General features: G+C 43.2%; 2 protein-coding genes across 2 annotated transcripts in view; one reads left to right on the plus strand and one right to left on the minus strand.

Moving 5' to 3' along the window:
- aste1a (asteroid homolog 1a) overlaps positions 1–5,015 on the plus strand; it is an 8,570-nt gene extending 3,555 nt beyond the window's left edge. The window contains exons 4-6 of the mRNA XM_034697774.1: positions 245–449; positions 1,419–1,545; positions 1,933–5,015. Coding sequence (XP_034553665.1) covers positions 245–449; positions 1,419–1,545; positions 1,933–2,140 — 540 coding nt within the window. The 3' untranslated portion in view covers positions 2,141–5,015. The remainder of the gene's footprint in view (positions 1–244; positions 450–1,418; positions 1,546–1,932) is intronic.
- A 1,037-nt stretch (positions 5,016–6,052) lies between these two features.
- On the minus strand, positions 6,053–26,483 carry atp2c1 (ATPase secretory pathway Ca2+ transporting 1). The gene is made up of 18 exons (XM_034697771.1): positions 26,385–26,483; positions 26,230–26,296; positions 25,647–25,771; positions 24,225–24,322; positions 23,679–23,774; positions 22,900–22,989; positions 17,378–17,482; positions 17,064–17,220; positions 16,801–16,971; positions 16,617–16,714; positions 15,344–15,394; positions 15,095–15,261; positions 14,935–15,003; positions 14,057–14,173; positions 13,711–13,858; positions 13,107–13,202; positions 9,892–10,033; positions 6,053–9,703 (listed from the first exon to the last, which is right to left on the minus strand). The coding sequence occupies exons 1-18, from the start codon at positions 26,431–26,433 to the stop codon at positions 9,582–9,584; spliced, it is 1,968 nt and encodes a 655-aa protein (XP_034553662.1). The 5' UTR covers positions 26,434–26,483; the 3' UTR covers positions 6,053–9,581.
- Between the last annotated feature and the right edge of the window lie 1,269 nt (positions 26,484–27,752).

Consider the following 27,752-nt stretch of genomic DNA (forward strand, 5'->3'; position numbering starts at 1 on the left):
AGGTAATATCAGTTATCTGCATGCAGTCCGTTATATTTAGCAGTGCGGCTCTGTTCTGGGAGCTCCCTGCCCTTCCATGTGCCTCAGTGGAATGCCAAAGCTAAAGTCCTTCCCCCTGACTCTGACAGCCTCATATCAGGGAAACAGACCCAGTGTGTGTTCTCTCTCGTGCTTCATGTTTCTGTTTAGATGTTGATATGAGAGATAAAGTATTACAGACTTTAACCTTCTTCCTGCGGCCCAGGTGGAGCCGTCTGTTCGCCTGCAGGTGCTGCTGGAGACTCTGGGGGTGCCCGAGGACTCTCTGAGGGAGCTGCAGCCTCACCTGCGCCTCCTGGTGGCCGTCACCTGCTTCTGGCTGCAGAGAGCCGAGCCTGCTCCGGACGGGATGCTGCTGAAGGCGCTGCTGCTGGGAGTGAGTCACAGAGACTCTCTGAGACAAAGACCAGGTAACAGCTGATCCATCATCTGAGCAGTTTGAAGATTAGTTTCTCAATCTATTAAAAAAAGGAGACATGCTCCTCAGAGCTCCTCCACAGAGCTCCTCCACAGAGCTCCTCCACAGAGCTCCTCCACAGAGCTCCTCCACAGAGCTCCTCCTCAGAGCTCCTTCACAGAGCTCCTCCACAGAGCTCCTCCACAGAGCTCCTCCTCAGAGCTACTCAGAGCTCCTCCTCAGATCTCCTCAGAGCTCCCCTCAGAGCTCCTCCTCAGAGCTCCCCCTCAGAGCTCCTCCACAGAGCTCCTCCTCAGAGCTACTCAGAGCTCCTCACAGCTCCTAAGAGCTCCTCCTCAGAGCTCCTCCACAGAGCTCCTCCACAGAGCTCCTCCACAGAGTTCCTCCTCAGAGCTCCTTCACAGAGCTCCTCCACAGAGCTCCTCCACAGAGCTCCTCCTCAGAGCTACTCAGAGCTCCTCACAGCTCCTAAGAGCTCCTCCTCAGAGCTCCTCCTAAGAGCTCCTCCTCAGAGCTCCTCTTCAGAGCTCCTCCTCAGAGCTCCTCAGAGCTCCTCCTCAGATCTCCTCAGAGCTCCCCCTCAGAGCTCCCCCTCCTCAGAGCTCCTCCTCAGATCTCCTCAGAGCTCCCCCTCAGAGCTCCTCCTCAGATCTCCTCAGAGCTCCCCCTCAGAGCTCCTCCTCAGAGCTCCCCCTCAGAGCTCCTCCTCAGAGCTTCTCACAGCTCCTCACAGCTCCTCCTCAGAGCTCCCCCTCCTCAGAGCTCCCCCTCCTCAGAGCTCCTCCTCAGAGCTCCTCCTCAGAGCTCCTCATGGAGCAGCGCTGCACCCAGAAAAGATAAACTGTAGATCAGATGGAAGCTGCTGGAGACAAAGACACTCTTAAATATCAAAGTGATGTAAACACCAAACTAAGAGAGGTAGAGGCCGACCTGTGATACGAGGTGTGTGCTTGTGTTTCAGCTTCAGAGAAACCGAAGCTGGATGTTCACGTCTCTCACGCCTTCAACCAATGGCAGAGCTGCCTGAAGCGAGGCGTTCAACTGAACCAGCTGCTGGGCCTCCCCTTACCTGAGCCACAGATCGCACGGTGAGTTTTAGGACTGACAGAAACATTATATGACATCCAGATCTGAAGCTGCTGCTGTGAATAACCAAGGTAACCAAGGTAACCAAGGTAACCAAGATAACCAGGAGAAGCTCAGTCCGACTCTCTGATGACAGCTTCCTGTCTTTATGTTAACGCTGCGTGTAAACAGACGTAACGACGGCATCGACCACGAGTTCCTGATGAAAGAGTGTCGTTAGTGACATGATATAAACGTCCTCACCTCTCCTCCTGCGTCCTCACGGCGGCTCGCTCAGAGCGTCATTAGCTCGTTAGAAATCGACCATGAAGTGAACTCTTTGAATCAAACAAACCTAGAGAAGGACCGGGCGTGTCTAACCTCCGTCTTGTCCCCCTCATGGTGTCCAGGTGTTACGAGGGGACTCTGGTGCACAGGCTGGTCCACCTGATGAGGACGGACCAGAAGCTGGAAACTTCCAGCGACAGAGAGTACCACAGCATGCTCGCTGTCGCCCAACGGTTTCAGTCCACGCTAACGAGACCTCCAAGACAGAAACCAGATTGTCTGAAGGACCCGATGTCCACCCCGGAGGACTGTAAGAGGAGGAGGAGGTGAGCAGAGCTCACCAGGATCTTTTATTAGTAATTAGGACCTGAGCACCGACAAGGTCGGCGAACGCTCTATTGGAACCTAAGGATTTTTATTCTTTCTACATACAGATATAAATGACCTTTTTGGAGCTTTCAACATGCCCGTAAAAACTCACCAAAGTTTCACACGCATTAGGATTGGCGAAAATTCGGATGTTGGTGGTCCCGTGCAAAAAGTTACAAAAATGACTCAATAGCGCCCCCTTCCTTCAAACGCGACACTTACTAAACACGGTTCAGCCTACATGCATGAATTTGTTTCCTTATCTATCAGGCCAAGACTTAAAACAAGATTCCTAATGTCATGGTCAAATCCCAGCAGGAAGTCGGCCATCTTTTTTTTTCAGTTTTTCACCCGAATCGCACGGGTACGTATTTATGAGATCTCGCCCTCGGCCTTTCCTCCTATCCAGTCCAAACCACGCACATTTAGTAGTAAACACTTTGATGATTCAAAGTTATCAAAAGAGAATCCAGATATCGATGGATGTGGGCGTGGCAGAGGGGCAGAGTTGGAGGTCATGTTGGCAATCTGCCAAAACATTGAAGCATGAATAACTCTCACAGGCAGCGTTTGAGAAGAACCAAATCACTCGTGCATTCCAAGTGTGCCAGTCCGAACTCATCTATGTGCAAATATTCAGCTACATCTTATAGCGCCCCCTACTGGCAACAGGAAATCCCAAGTCCTAGGGTTTTTGTCCGATCAACTCCAAACAACGCACATTCTATAGGTCACACATTGAAAATGAAAAGTTATCAAAGGGAATTTTCTTCGTCCAAATTTGTGGGCGTGGCAGAGGGTTCAAAATGGTGCCGAAGTAAGGATGCATATTTTAAAAACTAGTCCTGGTTTTTTCTCTGATGAAGGCCTAACGATGCTCGAGATGAAGTAGACACATTAATGAGGAACTGTTATCAAAAGAATAATAATAATGGAAACAAGCGGTATTTACTCAGAACATTGATCCCAACTCTTTCTATAATGATCTGTGATGAACAATCCTTCAGAACATAATCAAAGTCACAGCACCGCCTACTGGTGACAGGCAGTACTGCAATATACACTATGCTGATGACTGCATGAGTATGCTCACACGCCTCATAAAGTGTAGCACAGCAACACCTGCTGCACATCAGGCGTTGGCGCACATCAGGCGGTGGTTGCAGGGGTGCGAGGACCCGTTCGTCGCCGCTTGCGGCTTTAATTTACCCTCTTTTAGCTCAGGGTTTGGTCTTCACCAGGGTCCTAATATCTGTCCCTACAGCTCCTAAATGCTCCTCTTTTTCACCACTAAGCATCCATCCTCCTCACTTTAAGGTCTACGTTTTCAGACTTTTCATCACAGCCTTCTTCTAGCTGTTTTTATAACCCGCTCAACTTTCTCTCGTTTCCTGAATCAGACGTTCAAACCGAACATTTCATCTTAGAGAGGCCGACGTGTTTTTAGGAGTCTGCTTGTAAAGATGCTCTCCAGAGATCAGCGTCCTGAAGCCTGAAATGTTGATTCAACCTGTAACAGTCTGAAGAATCAGACTCATAACATCTAATACACATAAACATACGGCCACGCAAAAACTGCAGTTCCTCAAGTGACCACTTGGAGCTGTCTCAAAGCGAGTCCATCCCATAGATATCGTCAAACATTGACGTAGTCTCCGTGACGTCACCCGTCTGTTTCTGAAGCAGAGATTTGAAGCTGATCATCAAACAGGCCACGCCCCTAATCAGAAAAACTCGTGATCTTAATATCTTCAAAAATAACGAGTTATAAGAAAGTCTGATTCTGAAATGAGCTGAAGTGTTTTTGAACCCGTCTGTAAACATGTTTATTTTAAAGGTCGGCTCTTTGAATGCGTGTGCATGTGGCTGATGGTGCGTTTGGAGTCAGCCTTTAGTGGACACTCGAGGAACTGCAGTTTAACACACTTTGTTCCTCTGCAGGGTGAACAGATGTTATATTTAAAGGGACATAACACACTTTGTTCCTCTGTAGGTTGAACAGATGTTATATTTAAAGGGACATAACACACTTTGTTCCTCTGTAGGTTGAACAGATGTTATATTTAAAGGGACATAACACACTTTGTTCCTCTGTAGGTTGAACAGATGTTATATTTAAAGGGACATAACACACTTTGTTCCTCTGCAGGTTGAACAGATGTTATATTTAAAGGGACGTAACACACTTTGTTCCTCTGTAGGTTGAACAGATGTTATATTTAAAGGGACATAACACACTTTGTTCCTCTGCAGGTTGAACAGATGTTATATTTAAAGGGACATAACACACTTTGTTCCTCTGTAGGTTGAACAGATGTTATATTTAAAGGGACATAACACACTTTGTTCCTCTGTAGGTTGAACAGATGTTATATTTAAAGGGACATAACACACTTTGTTCCTCTGCAGGTTGAACAGATGTTATATTTAAAGGGACATAACACACTTTGTTCCTCTGCAGGTTGAACAGATGTTATATTTAAAGGGATGTAACACACTTTGTTCCTCTGCAGGTTGAACAGATGTTATATTTAAAGGGACGTAACACACTGGAGTTAACGTCAGGGGGTTTCTGTTCATTGCTTCATGCAGGACGCTCTGATTCAAAGGTTTCTATTGGCTGCTTTGTTCTGATGTCACTTCCTGTTCTGATGTTTGTTGGGTTTTATATATGGCAGCTCTTTTACTAAAGTCATGTTTTAAAGTGTTTTTATTCTTTTGTTGAATTCTCTGATGTGTGCTCTGTGTTGAGGTGTTCACAGATATTAATAAGGAAATGTAATAAAGTGATTTTTCTGATTGTAATAAACTCTACTTCTCTAAATGTCTACGTGAATCTGTGTCCACCAGTTTTATCTTTCACACACAAAGTTTTATCTTATGTGCACGAGTCGTTATCTCACACACATCAGTTATCTGTTTCCAAACATTATTGAATTTGTGCACAATCAATCTTTATTTATAAATCACAACAAACGTTCTCTCAAGACGCTTTTCAAACAGAGCAGGTCTAGACCACTCTATGTCAAATTATGAACAGAGACCCAACACAGACAGGATCAGACTCAGTCTGACCCCACCTTAATCCACCATGAGCATTACACCTCACAGCATTTAGATAGTTACAGAGGAGAGGACAAACTTCCTTTAACAGGCAGAAACCTCCAGCAGGACCAGACTCATGTTAGACACACATCTGCTGAGACCGTGTTGGAGAGAGGGATAGAGGGAGATGAAGAGAGAGAGAGATGATAGTGGGGAGACGGATAGTAGTAGTTGTAGCAGCTGGAGTCTGGACCACGTCCACAGCAGCAGAGATCCAGAGGAACCTACGAGACAAGGGAGCTCAGGGACTCCAGGTCGGTCTATGGTTAGTAACTTTAATGGGACAGGAAGAGTTAAAGTGAGAGACAGGCAGAGAGAGGAGAGAGAGGGAAAGACAGGATCCCAGTGTGTCAGTCTAAGCCTATAGCAGCATAACTAAGACCTGGTCCAAGCCTGATCCAGCTCTAACTATAAGCTTTATCAAAAAGGAAAGTTTGAAGTCTACTCTAAAAAGTAGAGAGGGTGTCTGCCTCCCGGACCCTGACTGGTAGATGATTCCAAAGATAAAGAACTTGTAAACAAAAGATAAAACGTGTTTCAGATAAAATAAAGACCTGATGTGACCTCAGAGGTTCTGCATCAGTCATCGTACAGTGTGTGCAGAGGCTGTAGTCCTCCAAGAAGGCGGCCTCAGTGACCTCTGAAAAGGAGAGAATAACTTCCCTGATCTGAAACAGGAAGAAGAGGAAGGCTTCAAAATAAAGGTCAGGTTGTCAAAGTGTTAAAACACGTCACAAACAGACAGGAAAGGAGAGCTGAACTCTGAGGTCGTCTTCAGGAGATAAACCCTCTTTTATTTCATACAAGATAAATATATAACGTTTAATGTTCACAATAGGAAATAAAACAAGAAGGGACTTCAGGAAACAACAGCAGAGTGATGGTACTTTTCTGGTCTTCATGTTTCTTTGGGGAAAACAATTTAAAAAAACAACAGCAGCTATCAAACTAAAGAAAAGTGACTCCATTTCCCAGAAAGCACCACGACATCTGTAATTATTAAAGGAGTAGAAGAAGAAGAAGATCTTAAATAAAAGGACGTTAACGTCTTCAGTGACTGTTTCTTTAAATCCTTGAAAGCCATGTGTCAGTAAAGGGCTCGGTTAAATGATCAGTGATGACTTCTCTAAGGCACAGCATGAGGAAGCGTCATCGTTACGTGTTCGTGCCCTGAAGGAACCGCGGCGGCACTGATGGGTTCCAAGTGTCTGACGGATTTCAGACCCAAGTCTACATCGGGTATCAAGAGAGTACGGAAGAGGGTCAGGGACTCTGACAGAAAGGTTTTTAGAGGTCAGGCCAGAAAGACTTAAGATTTGTTTTAATGACTTGTTTTAATCACTTTTAGAATCCTGAGATCAAAGAACTATTTTAGAACTCTGAGATCAAAGAACTATTTTAGAACTCTGAGATCAAAGAGTTATTTTAGAACTCTGAGATCAAAGAGTTATTTAGAACTCTGAGATCAAAGAACTATTTTAGAATCCTGAGATCAAAGAGTTATTTTAGAACTCTGAGATCAAAGAGTTATTTTAGAACTCTGAGATCAAAGAGTAATTTTAGAACTCTGAGATCAAAGAGTTATTTAGAATCCTGAGATCAAAGAACTATTTTAAAATCCTGAGATCAAAGAGTTATTTAGAACTCTGAGATCAAAGAACTATTTTAGAACTCTGAGATCAAAGAGTTATTTAGAACTCTGAGATCAAAGAGTTATTTTAGAACTCTGAGATCAAAGAGTTATTTAGAACTCTGAGATCAAAGAGTTATTTTAGAACTCTGAGATCAAAGAGTTATTTTAGAACTCTGAGATCAAAGAGTTATTTAGAACTCTGAGATCAAAGAGTTATTTAGAACTCTGAGATCAAAGAACGATTTTAGAACTCTGAGATCAAAGAGTTATTTTAGAACTCTGAGATCAAAGAGTTATTTTTAATTCTGAGATCAAAGAGTTATTTTTAATTCTGAGATCAAAGAGTTATTTTAGAACTCTGAGATCAAAGAGTTATTTTTAATTCTGAGATCAAAGAGTTATTTTTAATTCTGAGATCAAAGTCTTAATTCTGACATTTTCCCCCACAATTCTAAAAATCTGAATTCTGACTTAAAAAAAAAAAAAAAAAAGTATTATTATTTTATTTGTTCCCAACCTCCAAAATATAAACATTTGTCAGTGGCTCTGATCGTGTTCTGTATGATAGGATTCTCTGTGTGGAAGGAAACTATGAGACTGATTTAAGACGAAGTAAACAAAAAGAAGACTTTCAGAATAAAAGCTGTAAAAAAAAGAAAAAGCGCATTTTTTGAGAATAAAGTCTTAAATTAGGAGAAAAAGCGGATTTTCAAAGTTAAAAACATAAACCATGTCTGTGAAGTTATTCTTCAGTGAAGGTTTCAAAGTGAACTTATTGTTGAATCTTTAGTCAGACCAGCACCACACTGTCAGATCAGAACTCTATAAACCGATCCAAAGTCACCCTGGTGTTAAAATAAGAGCAGATCTATAATATTCAGACCTTTTCTCATATCAAGGCTTTATTCTCAAAGTGTACGACTTTATTCTTTTATCACTGAGACTTCATCATCAAACACGGTGTTCACTTCGCTGCAGGAAACACTCTGCACATGTTTTCTGTACAACGCAGCGCGAGCTGAAGGAGATTAAATATGACAGAGAAACGAGACCTGCTGCACATCTGAAACCTTTCCATCCAATAAACCAGTGTGTGTAAAAAAAGATCAGAGTCTGAATCCCAGAAACCAGCTCCTGAAGTGAAGGTGTAACGATACGAGGTTTCCCTCACTGTCTCTCCTCTGGACCTGCTTCTGATTTATTCTTAAATTAAAACGTCTTCAAGGAACTGAAGGGAGAAGAAACCCAGGTCTGATGTGGGATCAGGGATCAGGTCGTCTGCAAACTGCTGAACATCAAGTGAAAGTAGTTTCTAGCTCCACCAAGTGGCCAGTTGTGGTACTGCAGCACAAACTCCAATGCAACCAAAATATTTGATATATATTCCCAGTATTTGTAATTTGGTTTTTGAGAGGAATTCGTTTTAGTAAAAATGACGGCAGGAACAACGTGATCACACTTTGTTCCAGATCAATGAGACTCATTCCCTCCTGCCTGTTGACCCTGTGGTGATGAGAGGAGGATGTATAGTGAGCAGGAGGTAATAAAAACAAGAATCCAGACTCACCCTGTAGTTTATATCTCTGCTTAAAGAGTTTAAAGTTTTATTTATGTTTGAATGTCAAAAATTAAAAAAGGAAAAAAAAAACATTAGAAATAATAAAACTGATCTTAAATATATTTTTATTCAGAATTTAAAGGCATTGAACAAAATATTTCAGTTTGAATTTTTGTATTTTAAATTTAACCTGATTTGAGTTTTTTTTAGTTTATTTTTAGAAACAGAAGATCTGATTGGATTTTATTTATTAAATATTATGAAAAAAAAAAAGTCTAAAAACTGAATCTGTATATTTCAGATCGCTGCAAAAGAAAGAAAAATCGTCTTAAATTGAATATTAGTTTAATTGTTGTTTGTCCCTCTGAGGCCTCCGTAGAGATGAAATGATGATGATGAACGCCCGTCGTTCCTCTAACCGCCTCACATTCTTTAACAGCTGCTTTAATGACAGGGATTCAGTTCCTGGATGTTCTCAGTGGATTATCAGACCCCTGTTCTGTGAGATCAAACCTCCTGCTCCTCTGCTGTGCTTGATGTTTGCTGCGTACCGTTACACCTCCACTAAAGAGAAGAACCCCTAAAGGAGTCTGAAGACCCGCCGCGGGCCCACAGTGGTCTACACCTTCCAAAGCAAAGATTCAAAAAGAAGACTGGAAGAAAAAACTGAATTGCACACGTCTCTAGATTCTTAGATCCTAAACGTCGAGGAGCAAACTGGAGCCGGTTCGCAGCAGGAGGGTGTGGTCTGCTCCCCCAAAGCTACGGCTGGGGGTCTACACCGAGGCCGTGGAGAGAGAGGGAGCGGGTCCAGGAGCCAAAGAGCTGCTGTGGATCACCAAGGGTCAGATCTCCCAGCAGCCGTCTCGTCCTCCGAGTCCAATCAAAGTCCAGTCCGCTACCTCGCCTCCCTCTGCCCCCCCCCTAGCCCAGAGACCGGGATCATCCTCCAGTCCCAGACCAGAGTGTCTCCTCCCTCCCTCCTGAGGATCTCACAGGAAACGTCTTTGCAGTCTTTAAAAGTCAGTGCCATCGATCGTGAGATCCTAAAACCGATCCTCCTCCTCCTGCAGACCTCGACCCGGGCAGCGCGGCGCTCAGGGGGGTCATACCTCGTGGAAGTAGTCGGCAGGCGGGCACTTCTCGATTCCCCTCCACCTCTCCAACATCTTTATGAACTCAGACACGACGCAGACCGAGGAGGTGAGGGAGACCAGGAACAGCAGGTCTGCAGGAGCGCCGAGACAGAGAGGGCAGAACTTTCAAACATTTCATTATTTTTAAGTCTGTGATGTAGTCTGACTCTTACAACAACAATCTCCTGGATCAACATGAAGACCTCTGGACCTCCCTCAGACTCATGAATATAAAGACCTGAACCCCCCCCCCCCCCCCGTCTCACACGTGGTCTCTTACCGAAGAAGCTGAGGCTCTCCGTCTGAAAGACGTTCTGCAGAGGAGGGAAGTAGATGACGAGGAGCTGACCCATGATGGAGGCCAGGACGGCGAAACAGAACGTCCTGTTACTGCAGAGACCCATCTCATGGACCATCCGAGTCTGAGGAGGACCACAACACGCAGTCGTCAGGATCCATTCATTTAAAACACCTCAACAGGAAGTCTCATAAAAACACTCTGGAGACGTTTCAACCCGAGTTTCTCCACAGAACATGATGAAGATAATTCATCCTGACCCCAAACAACTGGTCCATCCTGTCACCCCCTTTCTACCTCCTTTCTACCTCCTTTCTACCTCCTTTCTACTTCCTTTCTACCTCCTTTCTACTTCCTTTCTACTTCCTTTCTACCTCCTTTCTACTTCCTTTCTACTTCCTTTCTACCTCCTTTCTACTTCCTTTCTACTTCCTTTCTACTTCCTTTCTACCTCCTTTCTACCTCCTTTCTACTTCCTTTCTACTTCCTTTCTACCTCCTTTCTACCTCCTTTCTACTTCCTTTCTACTTCCTTTCTACCTCCTTTCTACCTCCTTTCTACTTCCTTTCTACTTCCTTTCTACCTCCTTTCTACTTCCTTTCTACCTCCTTTCTACTTCATTTCTACCTCCTTTCTACCTCCTTTCTACTTCCTTTCTACTTCCTTTCTACCTCCTTTCTACCTCCTTTCTACTTCCTTTCTACTTCCTTTCTACCTCCTTTCTACCTCCTTTCTACTTCCTTTCTACTTCCTTTCTACCTCCTTTCTACCTCCTTTCTACTTCCTTTCTACTTCCTTTCTACCTCCTTTCTACTTCCTTTCTACCTCCTTTCTACTTCATTTCTACCTCCTTTCTACTTCCTTTCTACCTCCTTTCTACCTCCTTTCTACCTCCTTTCTACTTCCTTTTTACCTCCTTTCTACTTCCTTTCTACTTCCTTTCTACCTCCTTTCTACTTCCTTTTTACCTCCTTTCTACTTCCTTTCTACTTCCTTTCTACTTCCTTTCTACCTCCTTTCTACCTCCTTTCTACCTCCTTTCTACTTCCTTTCTACTTCCTTTCTACCTCCTTTCTACTTCCTTTCTACCTCCTTTCTACTTCATTTCTACCTCCTTTCTACCTCCTTTCTACCTCCTTTCTACTTCCTTTCTACCTTCTTTCTACCTCCTTTCTACCTCCTTTCTACTTCCTTTCTACTTCCTTTCTACCTCCTTTCTACCTCCTTTCTACTTCCTTTCTACCTCCTTTCTACTTCCTTTTTACCTCCTTTCTACTTCCTTTCTACTTCCTTTCTACTTCCTTTCTACCTCCTTTCTACTTCCTTTCTACCTCCTTTCTACCTCCTTTTTACCTCCTTTCTACCTCCTTTCTACCTCCTTTCTACTTCCTTTTTACCTCCTTTCTACCTCCTTTCTACCTCCTTTCTACTTCCTTTCTACCTCCTTTCTACTTCCTTTCTACTTCCTTTCTACTTCCTTTCTACCTCCTTTTTACCTCCTTTCTACTTCCTTTCTACTTCCTTTTTACCTCCTTTCTACTTCCTTTCTACTTCCTTTCTACTTCCTTTCTACCTCCTTTCTACCTCCTTTCTACTTCCTTTCTACTTCCTTTCTACCTCCTTTCTACCTCCTTTCTACTTCCTTTCTACTTCCTTTCTACCTCCTTTCTACTTCCTTTCTACCTCCTTTCTACTTCATTTCTACCTCCTTTCTACCTCCTTTCTACCTCCTTTCTACTTCCTTTCTACCTCCTTTCTACCTCCTTTCTACCTCCTTTCTACTTCCTTTCTACCTCCTTTCTACCTCCTTTCTACCTCCTTTCTACTTCCTTTTTACCTCCTTTCTACTTCCTTTCTACTTCCTTTCTACCTCCTTTCTACTTCCTTTTTACCTCCTTTCTACTTCCTTTCTACTTCCTTTCTACTTCCTTTCTACCTCCTTTCTACTTGCTTTCTACCTCCTTTCTACTTCCTTTCTACCTCCTTTCTACCTCCTTTCTACCTCCTTTCTACTTCCTTTCTACTTCCTTTCTACTTCCTTTCTACCTCCTTTCTACCTCCTTTCTAGGACGGCGTATTAGAACATCGTTACACACAGAAAGGAAACAAAGCGTGACGTAAATTTAGAAAGAAGTTTGTTAATGATGAATTCATGATCAAAATACTAAATGTGATTTAAAGGGACAGATCGATGAGGTCCAGCCTGGCGGCTGTGAACGGCTGCTGCTGATCCAGTGAGGTGTGACGAGGTTCTCTTAAAAAAAAACATCCTTTCTCAGATATGTGATTTTGTTCTTCTTTTACAGAACAAACTCAAAAATGTAGAAAAATGTTCAAAGTTTCTGGGAAAACATTGAAAATAATTACAACTAATCAAACTTTTTTCCAAATGTCCTTTTCCCACAAATTTACAAAGTTCCAAAAAGTAATTTGTCTCTTTTATCTTCAACTTTTCCTTCTTTCAAATGTGGTCCTGTGTTCCTCTCACTGTTCCTCACACTGTTCCTCTCACTGTTCCTCCTCACTGTTCCTCTCACTGTTCCTCTCACTGTTCCTCTCACTGTTCCTCCTCTCACTGTTCCTCTCACTGTTCCTCCTCTCACTGTTCCTCACACTGTTCCTCTCACTGTTCCTCCTCTCACTGTTCCTCCTCTCACTGTTCCTCTCACTGTTCCTCACACTGTTCCTCTCACTGTTCCTCTCACTGTTCCTCCTCTCACGGTTCCTCCTCTCACTGTTCCTCCTCTCACTGTTCCTCTCACTGTTCCTCCTCTCACTGTTCCTCCTCTCACTGTTCCTCTCACTGTTCCTCTCTTACTGTTCCTCTCACTGTTCCTCTCTTACTGTTCCTCTCTTACTGTTCCTCTCACTGTTCCTCTCACTGTTCCTCTCACTGTTCCTCTCTGTGTGTGCGTGTGTGTGTGTGTGTGCATGTGTGTGTGTGTGTGTGCGTGCGTGTGCATGTGTGTGTGTGTGTGTGTGTGTGTGTGCATGTGTGTGTGTATGTGTGTGTGCATGTGTGTATGTGTGTGTGCATGTGTGTGTGTGTGTGTGCATGTGTGTGTGTGTGTGCGTGCGTGTGTGCATGTGTGTGTGTGTGTGGTGTGTGTGTGCATGTGTGTGTGTGTGTGGGTGTGTGTGTGTGCGTGCGTGTGGGCATGTGTGTGTGTGTGTGTGTGTGTGTGTGTGTTGTTTACCTGTGAACGAGAGCTCAGAGCGTTGAACATGTCGAAGAAGACGAAGCAGGTGAAGGTCATGGTGGTGTCTCGAGGAGTGATCACGTTGTCCTGCAACTGGAAACCAAACAGGAAGTCTGAATGTTACAGGACGGTCTCTGCAGCAGGCTGAGAAACCCTCTGAAGTCAAAGCTCCAGGTCCTTTCAAGACCTCAGGTCCTTTAAAGACCTCAGAGTGTGTAAGACCTCAGGTCCTCTAAAGACCTCAGAGTGTGTAAGACCTCAGGTCCTTTAAAGACCTCAGAGTGTGTAAGACCTCAGGTCCTCTAAAGACCTCAGAGTGTGTAAGACCTCAGGTCCTCTAAAGACCTCAGAGTGTGTAAGACCTCAGGTCCTCTAAAGACCTCAGAGTGTGTAAGACCTCAGGTCCTTTAAAGACCTCAGAGTGTGTAAGACCTCAGGTCCTTTAAAGACCTCAGAGTGTGTAAGACCTCAGGTCCTCTAAAGACCTCAGAGTGTGTAAGATGTCCTGTAAACTGAGATTAAGAGGTCCCCTCACGATAGAAGGATGAAGCAGGATGTAGAAACAGGAAGTTGATCTCAGTGAAGGATTAAAACGACTCACCTCTCTCCAGAAGACGAAGAGCGTCCCGCAGACGATGACGAACGCCGACACCAGGACTTTGACGATGAGGCTGCGAGTGATGATGCTGTCTCTCACATTTCGAGGAGGCTTCCTGATCACGTCCTGGTCCACAGGCTCCACCCCCAAACTAACAACAAAACAGCGTCACACAGGGAAGTCCTCAGTGAGGTTTTAACTGTGTTGAAACAGTTCCCTGCTCATCAGGAGGCCTCACATCAGACTGAAAGCCTTCATCACAAAGTGTTTACTGTAAGGATATCATTAAACTTCATATTCAGTCCTTATGGGTAAATAACCTCCTACAGTTCCCATGATCCTCCTGTACCTCTGAGCTGGAGGCCCGTCCATGATGATGTTGATCCACAGGATCTGCATGGCGTTCAGCGGGTTGGGGAAGTTCATCAGAGTCGCCAAAGAGATGAGCGTCAGAGCTGCAATACTCCTGAAGACCAGCAGGGGGAGGGGGTCAGTTTGGTAAGTTAAAACTAAACAGACCGGGGTCCAGTTTAGAGTCCCAGAGAGCAGAATTCTACTGCTGTTATCTTTACTACTGCTACTCCTCTACCTCTCTGTGCATTGATCACATTCTATCACTTTGATCTCATTCTATCACTTTGATCTCATTCTATCCCTTTGATCACATTCTATCACTTTGATCTCGATCTAACACTTTGATCTCATTCCATCCCTTTGATCACATTCTATCACTTTGATCTCATTCTATCACTTTGATCTCATTCTCTCACTTTGATCTCATTCTATCACTTTGATCTCATTCTATCACTTTGATCTCATTCTCTCACTTTGATCTCATTCTATCCCTTTGATCTCATTCTATCACTTTGATCTCATTCTATCACTTTGATCTCATTCTATCACTTTGATCTCATTCTATCACTTTGATCTCATTCTCTCACTTTGATCTCATTCTATCCCTTTGATCTCATTCTATCACTTTGATCTCATTCCATTCTTTGATCTCATTCTATCCCTTTGATCTCATTCTATCACTTTGATCTCATTCCATTCTTTGATCTCATTCTATCCCTTTGATCTCATTCTATCCCTTTGATCTCATTCTATCACTTTGATCTCATTCCATTCTTTGATCTCATTCTATCCCTTTGATCTCATTCTATCCCTTTGATCTCATATGTCTCTCCTGTGTCTCTCAGACCTCACTCCCTCAGTGTTGTCACTCACGTGCTGAGCTGGAAGCGGACAAAGTTCTTGATGTTGTTGTAAATCCCTTTCCCTTCCTCGATGGCCGACCTGAAATCAGAGAGCAGACTTAGACTCTCCTCCAGGGTCCAAGGACTCTTTCAGGTCTTACTTCAGGGCAGGGTTCATGTGAGCGACGTACATGATGGTCTGGAAGTCGTCGTCCACCAGGATCATGTCAGCCGCCTCCTTACACACGTCTGTCCCCGTCTGACCCATCGCCACGCCGATGTCAGCGGCCTTTAAAGCCACGGCGTCGTTCACCCCGTCACCCGTCATGGCCACCACGGCCCCGATGTTCTGGAGGGACTGAGGAGAGAAAGGATCTGAGCTTCAGAGCTGCTGCTGCTGCTTTGAGTTTTAAATGAGTTCATCCTGTCGCTCTGCTCACCTTCACGATCTTCAGCTTGTGACGAGGACTGGCTCGATAAAACACGGAGATCTGGGGAGACAGGAAACAGAGCTTAGAACACAAGACCTGAGCCGCTGAGAGACAGGTACCATGCTGAGAGAGACAGGTACCATGCTGAGAGAGACAGGTACCATGCTGAGAGAGACAGGTACCATGCTGAGAGAGACAGGTACCATGCTGAGAGAGACAGGTACCATGCTGAGAGAGACAGGTACCATGCTGAGAGAGACAGGTACCATGCTGAGAGAGACAGGTACCATGCTGAGAGAGACAGGTACCATGCTGAGAGAGACAGGTACGACTCTGTGAGGGTTAAAACCAACAGACAGCAGCAGGGTCTATTCTTAGAGACACTCTGGGTTCAGTTTTATTCACATGAAAGGATTTTAGAAAACAGAATAAATCTCCATTTTTATTTCCTGACTAATCCCAAACACACCCAGACATAACTAGAGATACATTTGTGTGTGTGTGTTTGTGTATGTGTGTGTGTGTCTGTTTGTGTGTGTGTGTGTGTGTGTGTGTGTTTGTGTGTGTGTTTGTGTGTGTGTGTGTGTGTCTGTGTGTGTGTGTGTGTGTGTGTGTGTCTGTGTGTTTGTGTGTGTGTGTCTGTGTGTGTCTGTGTGTGTGTGTGTGTGTCTGTTTGTGTGTGTGTGTGTCTGTGTGTGTGTCTGTGTGTGTGTGTGTGTGTGTCTGTGTGTGTGTGTGTGTGTATGTGTTTTTGTGTGTGTATGTGTGTTTGTGTGTATGTGTGTTTGTGTGTGTATGTGTGTTTGTGTGTGTGTGTGTGTATGTGTGTGTGTGTCTGTTTGTGTGTGTGTGTGTGTGTGTGTGTCTGTTTGTGTGTGTGTGTGTGTGTGTCTGTGTGTGTGTGTGTGTGTCTGTGTGTGTGTGTCTGTGTGTGTGTGTCTGTGTGTGTGTGTGTGTGTGTGTGTTTGTGTGTGTGTATGTGTGTGTGTGTCTGTTTGTGTGTGTGTGTGTGTGTCTGTTTGTGTGTGTGTGTGTCTGTGTGTGTGTGTGTGTGTGTGTCTGTTTGTGTGTGTGTGTGTGTCTGTTTGTGTGTGTGTGTCTGTTTGTGTGTGTGTGTGTGTGTGTGTGTCTGTTTGTGTGTGTGTGTGTGTGTCTGTGTGTGTGTGTGTGTGTGTGTGTCTGTGTGTCTGTGTGTGTCTGTCTGTGTGTGTATGTGTGTGTGTGTGTGTGTGTGTGTGTGTGTGTGTGTGTGTGTGTGTGTGTGTGTGTGTGTGTGGCTCACTCTGGGGACGAGGTGTGAGAGCTGCTGCAGGTCCATGTGATCCACTTCCTCCCCTGATAGACTCTGAGAGCCTTTGGAGTACAGACCCAGACGACTGGCTGCAGAGACACAGAGGAACACCAGGGTCAGTGAAAAACCTCCTGAGTGGGACCTGTTGTGTCTGACTGAGTGAAAGAGACCTGACCTATCGACACGGCGGTCTCCTGAGAGTCTCCCGTGATCATCTTGATGGCGACTCCAGAGCTGATGAGCGTTCCCACTGCTTCTTTGACCCCTGACCTCGGCGGGTCTATGATGCCCACCAGACCCAGGAAGGTCAGACTCCCCATCTCAGAGCCGGACGCAAACGCCAAAACTAAACATGGAGGCAGACGCAGAGATGTGTTTACAGGATAAACAGTGAGGGCAGAGCGTTTCTCTCTGTGTGTTCACAGACAGAGCGCTCACCTCGGAGCCCGGCGCTGCCCATGTAGCTGATCTGCTGCTGGTAGAGCTCCCTCTGCTGGTGGTTCAGGGACAGGGTGCTTCCTCTGCTGTTGTAGGAGCTGCAGAGACGGATCACCTGCTCATAAGCTCCCTTCATGAAGTACACTCCGGGCTTATCCTGAGAGCAGACCAGGCAGACAACATGAAGCAGGATTACAGTGACCTTTCTACACAGATCTAAACAACAGACGGACAGGTTGGGACAAATATGAAGACTTTCTGAAGCCTGTTGCTTCATCAGAGTCAGAATGAGGACAGGTGGAGGAGTGGCTGACCTGCAGGGTGCGGTGAACGCAGCGAACAGCCATCCACTTCTGCTCTGAGGTGAAGGGATGCTCCTCCATACGGACGTACTCCTGCTTCAGGCTCTCCAGACCCATCTGTGAAGAAACACAGACACACACAGACACACAGACACACAGACACACACACACACACACACACACACACACACACACACACACACACACACACACACACACACACACACACACACACACACACACACACACACACACACAGAGACATCAGAAACACAGACACACAGTGTATAGGCTCAGACTGTTATAGACTCAGACTGTTATAGACTCAGACTGTTATAGACTCAGACTGTTATAGACTCAGACTGTTATAGACTCAGACTGTTATAGACTCAGACTGCTATAGACTCAGACTGCTATAGACTCAGACTGTTATAGACTCAGACTGTTATAGACTCAGACTGCTATAGACTCAGACTGCTATAGACTCAGACTGTTATAGACTCAGACTGCTATAGACTCAGACTGTTATAGACTCAGACTGCTATAGGCTCAGACTGTTATAGACTCAGACTGTTATAGACTCAGACTGTTATAGACTCAGACTGTTATAGACTCAGACTGTTATAGACTCAGACTGTTATAGACTCAGACTGTTATAGACTCAGACTGTTATAGACTCAGACTGCTATAGACTCAGACTGTTATAGACTCAGACTGTTATAGACTCAGACTGTTATAGACTCAGACTGCTATAGACTCAGACTGTTATAGACTCAGACTGTTATAGACTCAGACTGTTATAGACTCAGACTGTTATAGACTCAGACTGTTATAGACTCAGACTGTTATAGACTCAGACTGCTATAGACTCAGACTGTTATAGACTCAGACTGTTATAGACTCAGACTGTTATAGACTCAGACTGTTATAGACTCAGACTGCTATAGACTCAGACTGCTATAGACTCAGACTGTTATAGGCTCAGACTGTTATAGACTCAGACTGCTATAGACTCAGACTGCTATAGACTCAGACTGTTATAGACTCAGACTGCTATAGACTCAGACTGTTATAGACTCAGACTGCTATAGACTCAGACTGTTATAGACTCAGACTGTTATAGACTCAGACTGTTATAGACTCAGACTGTTATAGACTCAGACTGTTATAGACTCAGACTGTTATAGACTCAGACTGCTATAGACTCAGACTGTTATAGACTCAGACTGTTATAGACTCAGACTGTTATAGACTCAGACTGCTATAGACTCAGACTGTTATAGACTCAGACTGTTATAGACTCAGACTGTTATAGACTCAGACTGCTATAGGCTCAGACTGTTATAGACTCAGACTGTTATAGACTCAGACTGTTATAGACTCAGACTGTTATAGACTCAGACTGTTATAGACTCAGACTGCTATAGACTCAGACTGTTATAGACTCAGACTGCTATAGACTCAGACTGTTATAGACTCAGACTGTTATAGACTCAGACTGCTATAGACTCAGACTGTTATAGACTCAGACTGCTATAGGCTCAGACTGTTATAGACTCAGACTGTTATAGACTCAGACTGTTATAGACTCAGACTGTTATAGACTCAGACTGTTATAGACTCAGACTGTTATAGACTCAGACTGTTATAGACTCAGACTGTTATAGACTCAGACTGTTATAGACTCAGACTGCTATAGACTCAGACTGCTATAGACTCAGACTGTTATAGACTCAGACTGTTATAGACTCAGACTGTTATAGACTCAGACTGCTATAGACTCAGACTGCTATAGACTCAGACTGTTATAGACTCAGACTGCTATAGGCTCAGACTGTTATAGACTCAGACTGTTATAGACTCAGACTGTTATAGACTCAGACTGCTATAGGCTCAGACTGCTATAGACTCAGACTGTTATAGACTCAGACTGCTATAGGCTCAGACTGCTACAGGCTCAGACTGTTATAGGCTTAGTTTGCCAGGGGACCTGATGTCAGTGGAGTCTGGTTCTGCTGAAGGTTTCTGCCTGTTAAAGGCAGTTTTTCCTGCTCATGGTGTTTTAATGTTTCTCTGATAAAAGAACGAGTACAGGCTCGTTGATTTATAGTTTTAAAAATGTTTTTTGAAATGTAAAGGTAAGTTGATGCTGGATACTGAAATGTAAAGGTAAGTTGATGCTGAAATGTAAAGGTAAGTTGATGCTGGATGCTGAAATGTAAAGGTAAGTTGATGCTGGATGCTGAAATGTAAAGGTAAGTTGATGCTGAAATGTTGGGGTAAGTTGATGCTGAATACTGAAATGTAAAGGTAAGTTGATGCTGAAATGTAAAGGTAAGTTGATACTGGATGCTGAAATGTAAAGGTAAGTTGATGCTGGATGCTGAAATGTAAAGGTAAGTTGATGCTGGATGCTGAAATGTAAAGGTAAGTTGATGCTGGATGCTGAAATGTAAAGGTAAGTTGATGCTGAATACTGAAATGTAAAGGTAAGTTGATGCTGGATGCTGAAATGTAAAGGTAAGTTGATGCTGGATGCTGAAATGTAAAGGTAAGTTGATGCTGGATGCTGAAATGTAAAGGTAAGTTGATGCTGAATGCTGAAATGTAAAGGTAAGTTGATGCTGGATGCTGAAATGTAAAGGTAAGTTGATGCTGGATGCTGAAATGTAAAGGTAAGTTGATGCTGAATACTGAAATGTAAAGGTAAGTTGATGCTGAAATGTAAAGGTAAGTTGATGCTGAATGCTGAAATGTAAAGGTAAGTTGATACTGAAATGTAAAGGTAAGTTGATGCTGGATACTGAAATGTAAAGGTAAGTTGATGCTGAAATGTAAAGGTAAGTTGATGCTGGATGCTGAAATGTAAAGGTAAGTTGATGCTGGATGCTGAAATGTAAAGGTAAGTTGATGCTGAATACTGAAATGTAAAGGTAAGTTGATGCTGAATACTGAAATGTAAAGGTAAGTTGATGCTGAATACTGAAATGTAAAGGTAAGTTGATACTGAAATGTAAAGGTAAGTTGATGCTGAATACTGAAATGTAAAGGTAAGTTGATGCTGAAATGTAAAGGTAAGTTGATGCTGGATACTGAAATGTAAAGGTAAGTTGATACTGAAATGTAAAGGTAAGTTGATGCTGGATACTGAAATGTAAAGGTAAGTTGATGCTGAAATGTAAAGGTAAGTTGATACTGAAATGTAAAGGTAAGTTGATGCTGGATGCTGAAATGTAAAGGTAAGTTGATGCTGGATACTGAAATGTAAAGGTAAGTTGATGCTGAAATGTAAAGGTAAGTTGATGCTGGATACTGAAATGTAAAGGTAAGTTGATGCTGAATACTGAAATGTAAAGGTAAGTTGATGCTGAATACTGAAATGTAAAGGTAAGTTGATACTGAAATGTAAAGGTAAGTTGATGCTGAAATGTAAAGGTAAGTTGATGCTGAATACTGAAATGTAAAGGTAAGTTGATGCTGGATACTGAAATGTAAAGGTAAGTTGATGCTGGATGCTGAATACTGAAATGTAAAGGTAAGTTGATGCTGAAATGTAAAGGTAAGTTGATGCTGAAATGTAAAGGTAAGTTGATGCTGAATACTGAAATGTAAAGGTAAGTTGATGCTTGATGCTGAAATGTAAAGGTAAGTTGATGCTGGATGCTGAAATGTAAAGGTAAGTTGATGCTGAAATGTAAAGGTAAGTTGATGCTGGATGCTGAAATGTAAAGGTAAGTTGATGCTGGATGCTGAAATGTAAAGGTAAGTTGATGCTGAATACTGAAATGTAAAGGTAAGTTGATGCTGAATACTGAAATGTAAAGGTAAGTTGATACTGAAATGTAAAGGTAAGTTGATGCTGAATACTGAAATGTAAAGGTAAGTTGATGCTGAAATGTAAAGGTAAGTTGATGCTGAATACTGAAATGTAAAGGTAAGTTGATACTGAAATGTAAAGGTAAGTTGATGCTGAATACTGAAATGTAAAGGTAAGTTGATACTGAAATGTAAAGGTAAGTTGATGCTGGATACTGAAATGTAAAGGTAAGTTGATACTGAAATGTAAAGGTAAGTTGATGCTGGATACTGAAATGTAAAGGTAAGTTGATACTGAAATGTAAAGGTAAGTTGATGCTGAATACTGAAATGTAAAGGTAAGTTGATGCTGAAATGTAAAGGTAAGTTGATGCTGGATACTGAAATGTAAAGGTAAGTTGATACTGAAATGTAAAGGTAAGTTGATGCTGGATACTGAAATGTAAAGGTAAGTTGATGCTGAAATGTAAAGGTAAGTTGATGCTGGATACTGAAATGTAAAGGTAAGTTGATACTGAAATGTAAAGGTAAGTTGATGCTGGATACTGAAATGTAAAGGTAAGTTGATGCTGAAATGTAAAGGTAAGTTGATGCTGGATACTGAAATGTAAAGGTAAGTTGATGCTGAATACTGAAATGTAAAGGTAAGTTGATGCTGAATACTGAAATGTAAAGGTAAGTTGATGCTGAATACTGAAATGTAAAGGTAAGTTGATGCTGAATACTGAAATGTAAAGGTAAGTTGATACTGAAATGTAAAGGTAAGTTGATGCTGAAATGTAAAGGTAAGTTGATGCTGAATACTGAAATGTAAAGGTAAGTTGATGCTGAATACTGAAATGTAAAGGTAAGTTGATGCTGGATACTGAAATGTAAAGGTAAGTTGATGCTGAAATGTAAAGGTAAGTTGATGCTGAATCTGTGAGCTGAACCAGCAGAACCCCTTCAGTATATTTGTGTTAGGACGAGGAGGAGAGAGGGATCGTCCCTGGAGCGAGTTCCTCTCCCACATCAGTGGAATTATGAAATTAAAACTCAAACATCAGAGAGCTTTTATGTGAGCATTCATGAGCTGTGTGACTCGTCTCCCCAGTTACTCCAGTAAAGAGTGGGCGGAGGACCCAACGCTCTGAGCGCCGCACAGAAGAAGAAGAAGAAGAAGTCTGTTCTTCATCTTTTCATCTTCAGATCTCTCTTCAGTCTGTGATGATGCAACATGGTGGACACACAGACAGAGAGGAGGCTCTCTGAGCTGAAACCACCACCACCACTATTTCACATGAAAGCCTCTCTGTGTTTGAAGTTTGAACTGTTTTAAAGTTTTAAACATCAGGGATCCTAAAGAGTCTCCTTCTCTCTGTGAGGACGAACACCACAAACATCCTGGATGAAGACGACCAAGACGTCCGTCCGTCCACTCTCTGTCTCTAAACAGGTTATTAAAGACATCCACTCTTCCTATCCTACCCACGAGGTCTCCTCCATGTTGGATGGGTCTCCACAGAGCCGGGCCCAGGAGGATCCGGATCAGATGCTGAAGGAGGAGCGGCTCTCCTCAGATCTGTCCCTAGATGTCTGAGCTCCTCATCGTCTCTCTAAACTCCTCTCTGCAGCTTCTATCGACCCTCTTTGACTCTCAGTCTCAATGAATCCTTCTTTTAAGACTCATCCCAAACTTTAGGAACGATCTGACCTCTCCCCCTCTCGTGTGATCTTACCTTCATGGCGAGGGCGATGAGCGATCCCTCTGTAGGCCGTCCCAGCAGAGCGTGATTCCTGATGACCGAGTCGTTGCACACACAGCCCACCTAACGTCACACACACACACACACACACACACACACACACACACACACACACACACACACACACACAAAGATTAAAAAAAAATAATAATAATAACTACATCATGTCAATGATAAATAAATAAGATAATATTGACAATAAAACAATATAATATAATAACAACACTACAAATAATAAATAAATAATAAAAAGTGTGAGCTACAAATAAAGAAATGTAATCACACAGAGACAGTTCAGGGAGCACAGCTGTCTGATGTGTTTGCAGAGTTATGGGAGGTTGTAGGTTGTGGGGGACAGGTGGTGCAGGTGGTGCAGGTGGTGCAGGTGGTGCAGGTGGTGCAGGTGGGATGGGGAGTGTCAGATATCTGAGGGGACAGTGCTGCAGAGGGAGGGGGCTGTGGTTCTGTACAGAGTCTAGTGTTTGGGACGGACAGCAGGCCTGAGTCTGAATCTGAGGGGTTTGTAACTGATGAGGGATTTCATGGAAGCTTTCGGATAGAAATACTTCAAATTGAAAGCCTTCACAGTCTCCAACATGGATCTGATTTATGATCAGGTCACACATTGGACAGCTAAAGAATGACTGTGTTTGATCCTGACTCCATAGATACTTTATGAGTCAGTTATTTGATGTAGTGTGAGAGATCTCAAAGAGAAGAGACGTTCATTTTTAATTCCAGTGTGGACTCACCTCCACGATCTTACTGATGGACTGACAGGAGAAGCCGTGGATGACGTCTCCGTCCAGTAAGACCTCTCCTGCTCCGTTATACCCGACGCCCGTCACCTGCAGGACCACATGACGGTTCAACATTTAAAGAAACACGAAGGAAAAACCCCGTCCTGAAGGAGGCCGCTCCCTCTGCTGGACGCCTCTAAAGGTGCAGATCCCTGTGAGTCAGTGTGATAAGGTCACATTAATGTGTCATCAAGCTAAAACCAGACCAGGTCTCCTGCTCCTCAGTCACCTGACCCACTTCTCCTGATGGCTGCTGGGATTTCTAGATGAAGGTAATTAGGTCGGTCTGTTCTGTGGAGGCCAACCGTCCTCAGAAACACAGACACACGCTTCACCTTACAGCGGGAGACTTCTCACAGCTGTGGTTCCACAGTTTAACCTGAGCAGCTCACACATAAACCTCTAACTGGTGTCCTAAACTAAACTAGACTAGACTAGATTAAACACAGTAACAATGAGGATCATGATGATGATGATGATGAAGAAGGGGGTTCAGACCTCAGCATGAAGTCCATCTGATGTGAACAGCTGGGTGACGGTCATCTCGTTCTTGGTCAGGGTTCCCGTCTTGTCTGAACAGATCACGTTACAGCAACCTGACGGAGAGAACACACACACACACACACACATATATACACACATATACACACACACACATATACACACACACACACACACACACATATACACACACACACACACACACACACACACACACACATACACAAACACAAACACAAACACACACATACACACACACACACACACACACACACACACGTCATTTAAGGATTATTACCTGGCTGTGTTGAATACTTGATTCTGATTGGTCAGAATAAGAACAGTGATATGGAATAGAATAGAGGAGAATAGAACACATCAAAGAGAATGGAATGCTTCTCATCAAAGTCAAATAGAACACTGATTCATTCTAAACAACAAAAGCAACACCAGGGACGACCTGATCACACGTCATATTAAATCAATCCACAGAAAGTAGTCCGTCTCATTCCCCCTCTGCCTGTTGACACTGTGTTAAACTATTAGAACAGAATGGAGTTAAAGAGAACAGAATGGAATGGAACACTTCTGACTCATCAAAGTCAAATAACAGCTGTGAATAATTCTCAACAAAGCTCTGAGAAGAAGAGGTTAAGACTAGGGGTGCAATGATTCATCCACTTCATCCATGTCTCGATTTATATTCCTGTGATCCAACTACATCGATCTGTGCTCGGCAGGTTGTCCTCCCGGACGACACATATCGATCTAACATCGTTTTAAAAGGTAATAAATCGACTGTATCCATACTAGGATATAACACATTGGAGTTAAAGCTGACATATTCTGCTCTTCTTCATCAACATATATAGGTCTAAGAGGTCCCCAAAACAGGTCTTTAAAGTTTATTGCTCATAAAAACACTTTGAAATCAGATTCTGGTCTGCCTGTAAACCCCTCTTCTTCAGCCCTCCTCAGAACAGGCTGTTTTCTGTGTCTGTGCCTTTAAATGAGAATGAGCTCTCTGGCCACGCCCCCTCAGGAAGTGGGCGTGGCCTCGGCCGTCCAGCACGTTGATCTAATGTTTACATGTTGTCTGAATATACACGGCTGCTCACAGACCCGCGTTACTTCAACCCTCTGAATCTGATCCAGAATCTGATCCTGACGGAGAGGCGCCTGCAGCAGGACCTTTCTGAACCATTGGTCACAGATTTAGTGTTTCTTGTTGTTTTATTTGTCAGTATGTCGACGTGTGTCTTGGTACACAGCTACCAACATGTAGCTATGTGGCTATGCTAACTAGCGCTAGCACTCTGTCACTGATCTCTGATCTCTGTCACTGATCTCTGTCACTGATACATGAAGTTGAATCAGTCCTGATCAGAACATAAATAAAGTTTCATTATATAAACCTACCCAGAGTCTCTACGATGGGGAGCTTCTTGACGATGGCTCTCTTCTGGACCATCCTCATCACGCCGAGCGCCAGCGTCACCGTCACCACGATGGGTAAACCCTCAGGGATGGCGGCTACCGCCAGACTGGAACAGAGAGGTCGAGGATTAATACAACTGTTCACATATTAGCATGAGGTGGGATCTTATTTTAACATTTCTCAGTCTCAGGAGGACTGTAGTGTGTTCTGGACAGAGGCTAGCTGCTCCAGTCTTTATGCTAAGCTAGGCTAACCTCATCCCAAGCTCTAGCTCTGAGATAAACATCCCTCTGAACATCACTCTCAGAAATAAAGCTAACTGTTCTCACGTCAGCAGAGAGGCTCTAAGTGTCTCAGTACATCCTAAATAAATCCAGTCCTCTTTACTGACCACGCCTTCAGAGATCACAGCTTCCTGTTAACACCGGTGTGACGGGTCAAAATGTTCATGTCAACAAAGGTTAGTCAGTCATAGTCTGATAACAGTGAGCTGCCAGCGTCCAATCATTCACCAGACTGACAAACACACATGTGCACTGAGGGAGCAAACAGCTGATGGTCTACCTCACACCGATGGTGAACATGTCCAGGATCCTCTTCCCCTGCAGCCAGCCCACCAGCATGATGACCCCTGAGACACAGAGCACAGAGTCAGACTGAGGACAGGATGGATACACAGAGGCTGATTATATTCTGCTGAAGACTTCAGATCCACCAACCTATGATGCCGAAGGAGTAGAGCGAGAGCTGCTTCCCCAGCAGGTCCATGCTCTTCTGTAACGGCGTTTTAGGAGCCTGAGACCAACAGACAGGGAACATGTGATGATGAGGTCCTTCCTTACATATATCTGCACCTTCACATGTTCACACTCAGAGGAAACTCCAAGCTGTGAGACATGGAGCCAAAGAGGAAGTGCTAAATACTGCAGTTCCTCGAGTGTCCACTGGGGGCTGGCAGCAGAAACACCAGGAACCACACACACACCCATTCAAAGAGACTTTAAATCAACATGTTTACAGCCTGGGTCAAAACACACTTCAGGTCTTAGAGCACCTTCCTCTCTCGTGATATTAAGATTCTGAAATAATGCAGGGAGTAACATTTACTCATTATTTCATTTAAATAATGTTAAAGAGGCCTCTCAGATCCTGCTCCTGTCTTTAAGCTGCTCCTCAGAGGAGAACAGAAACATTCAGTGATGCTGTTTTCAGCCATGACGCTCAGAGAGGATGAACAGCCTGCAGGAGGATCTGAGAGGAGCTTCAGATATTCAGACTCTTTTTTTGGCCTTTATTGGGTAGGACAGCTGAAGAGAGACAGGAAATGTGGGACCTCTGTGACGAGGACTAAAGCCTCTATATGTGGGACACTTAGACCGCTAGGCTACCAGCGCCCCAGATATTCAGACTTTTAAATGTGAACCAAAACCAGATTTATTCAGTCTGGCTTTTATGTAGGGGTTTAACAATTGTATTACTTACTTTTTACTGTTATATTGATTTAAATGTTGCTTTATTATTTTATTTTAACTGTTAATTTTATTTATAGTTTTTTATTTTACAAATAAGAACATTTGCCCTATCCCCTCACAACCACCCACATTACCCACCCACCCTAAACCTAGAGACTAGTGACAAGAAGGAAAACAAAAATAAATAAACAACATAAAAATGAAACAACAATAATAACAAATGTAAATACAGCAACAATAATAACTCATTCAAAACTAATCTGTAGATCAACAAGCAAATACTTACATAATAAACATTGTAAATAAAATAAATAAATAAAAAATAAAACTAATTCTCCTTTCAGACATTACAGTTTATTTTATTTATTTATTCATTTATTCAGTTTTTTATTTAGCTACTCACTTGTATTGACATTTTTAGCCTTAATTTTATTTTTAACTCTTATCCTTACCCTTTTTATATTCTTAATATTAATTTGATGCTTAACTCATTTTAATTACACATATTTAATTGTTGTTGGTGTTCATTAGTCTCTATTTTAAAATCCATTTTTGTTTTTTAATGTGTCTTTATGTCATTATTTAATTCCTGCTTCTTGTTGTCAGTCGCTGTAA

This window comes from Notolabrus celidotus, chromosome 12, assembly GCF_009762535.1.
Source record: "Notolabrus celidotus isolate fNotCel1 chromosome 12, fNotCel1.pri, whole genome shotgun sequence".
In the NCBI taxonomy this organism is placed as follows: Eukaryota; Metazoa; Chordata; class Actinopteri; order Labriformes; family Labridae; genus Notolabrus; species Notolabrus celidotus.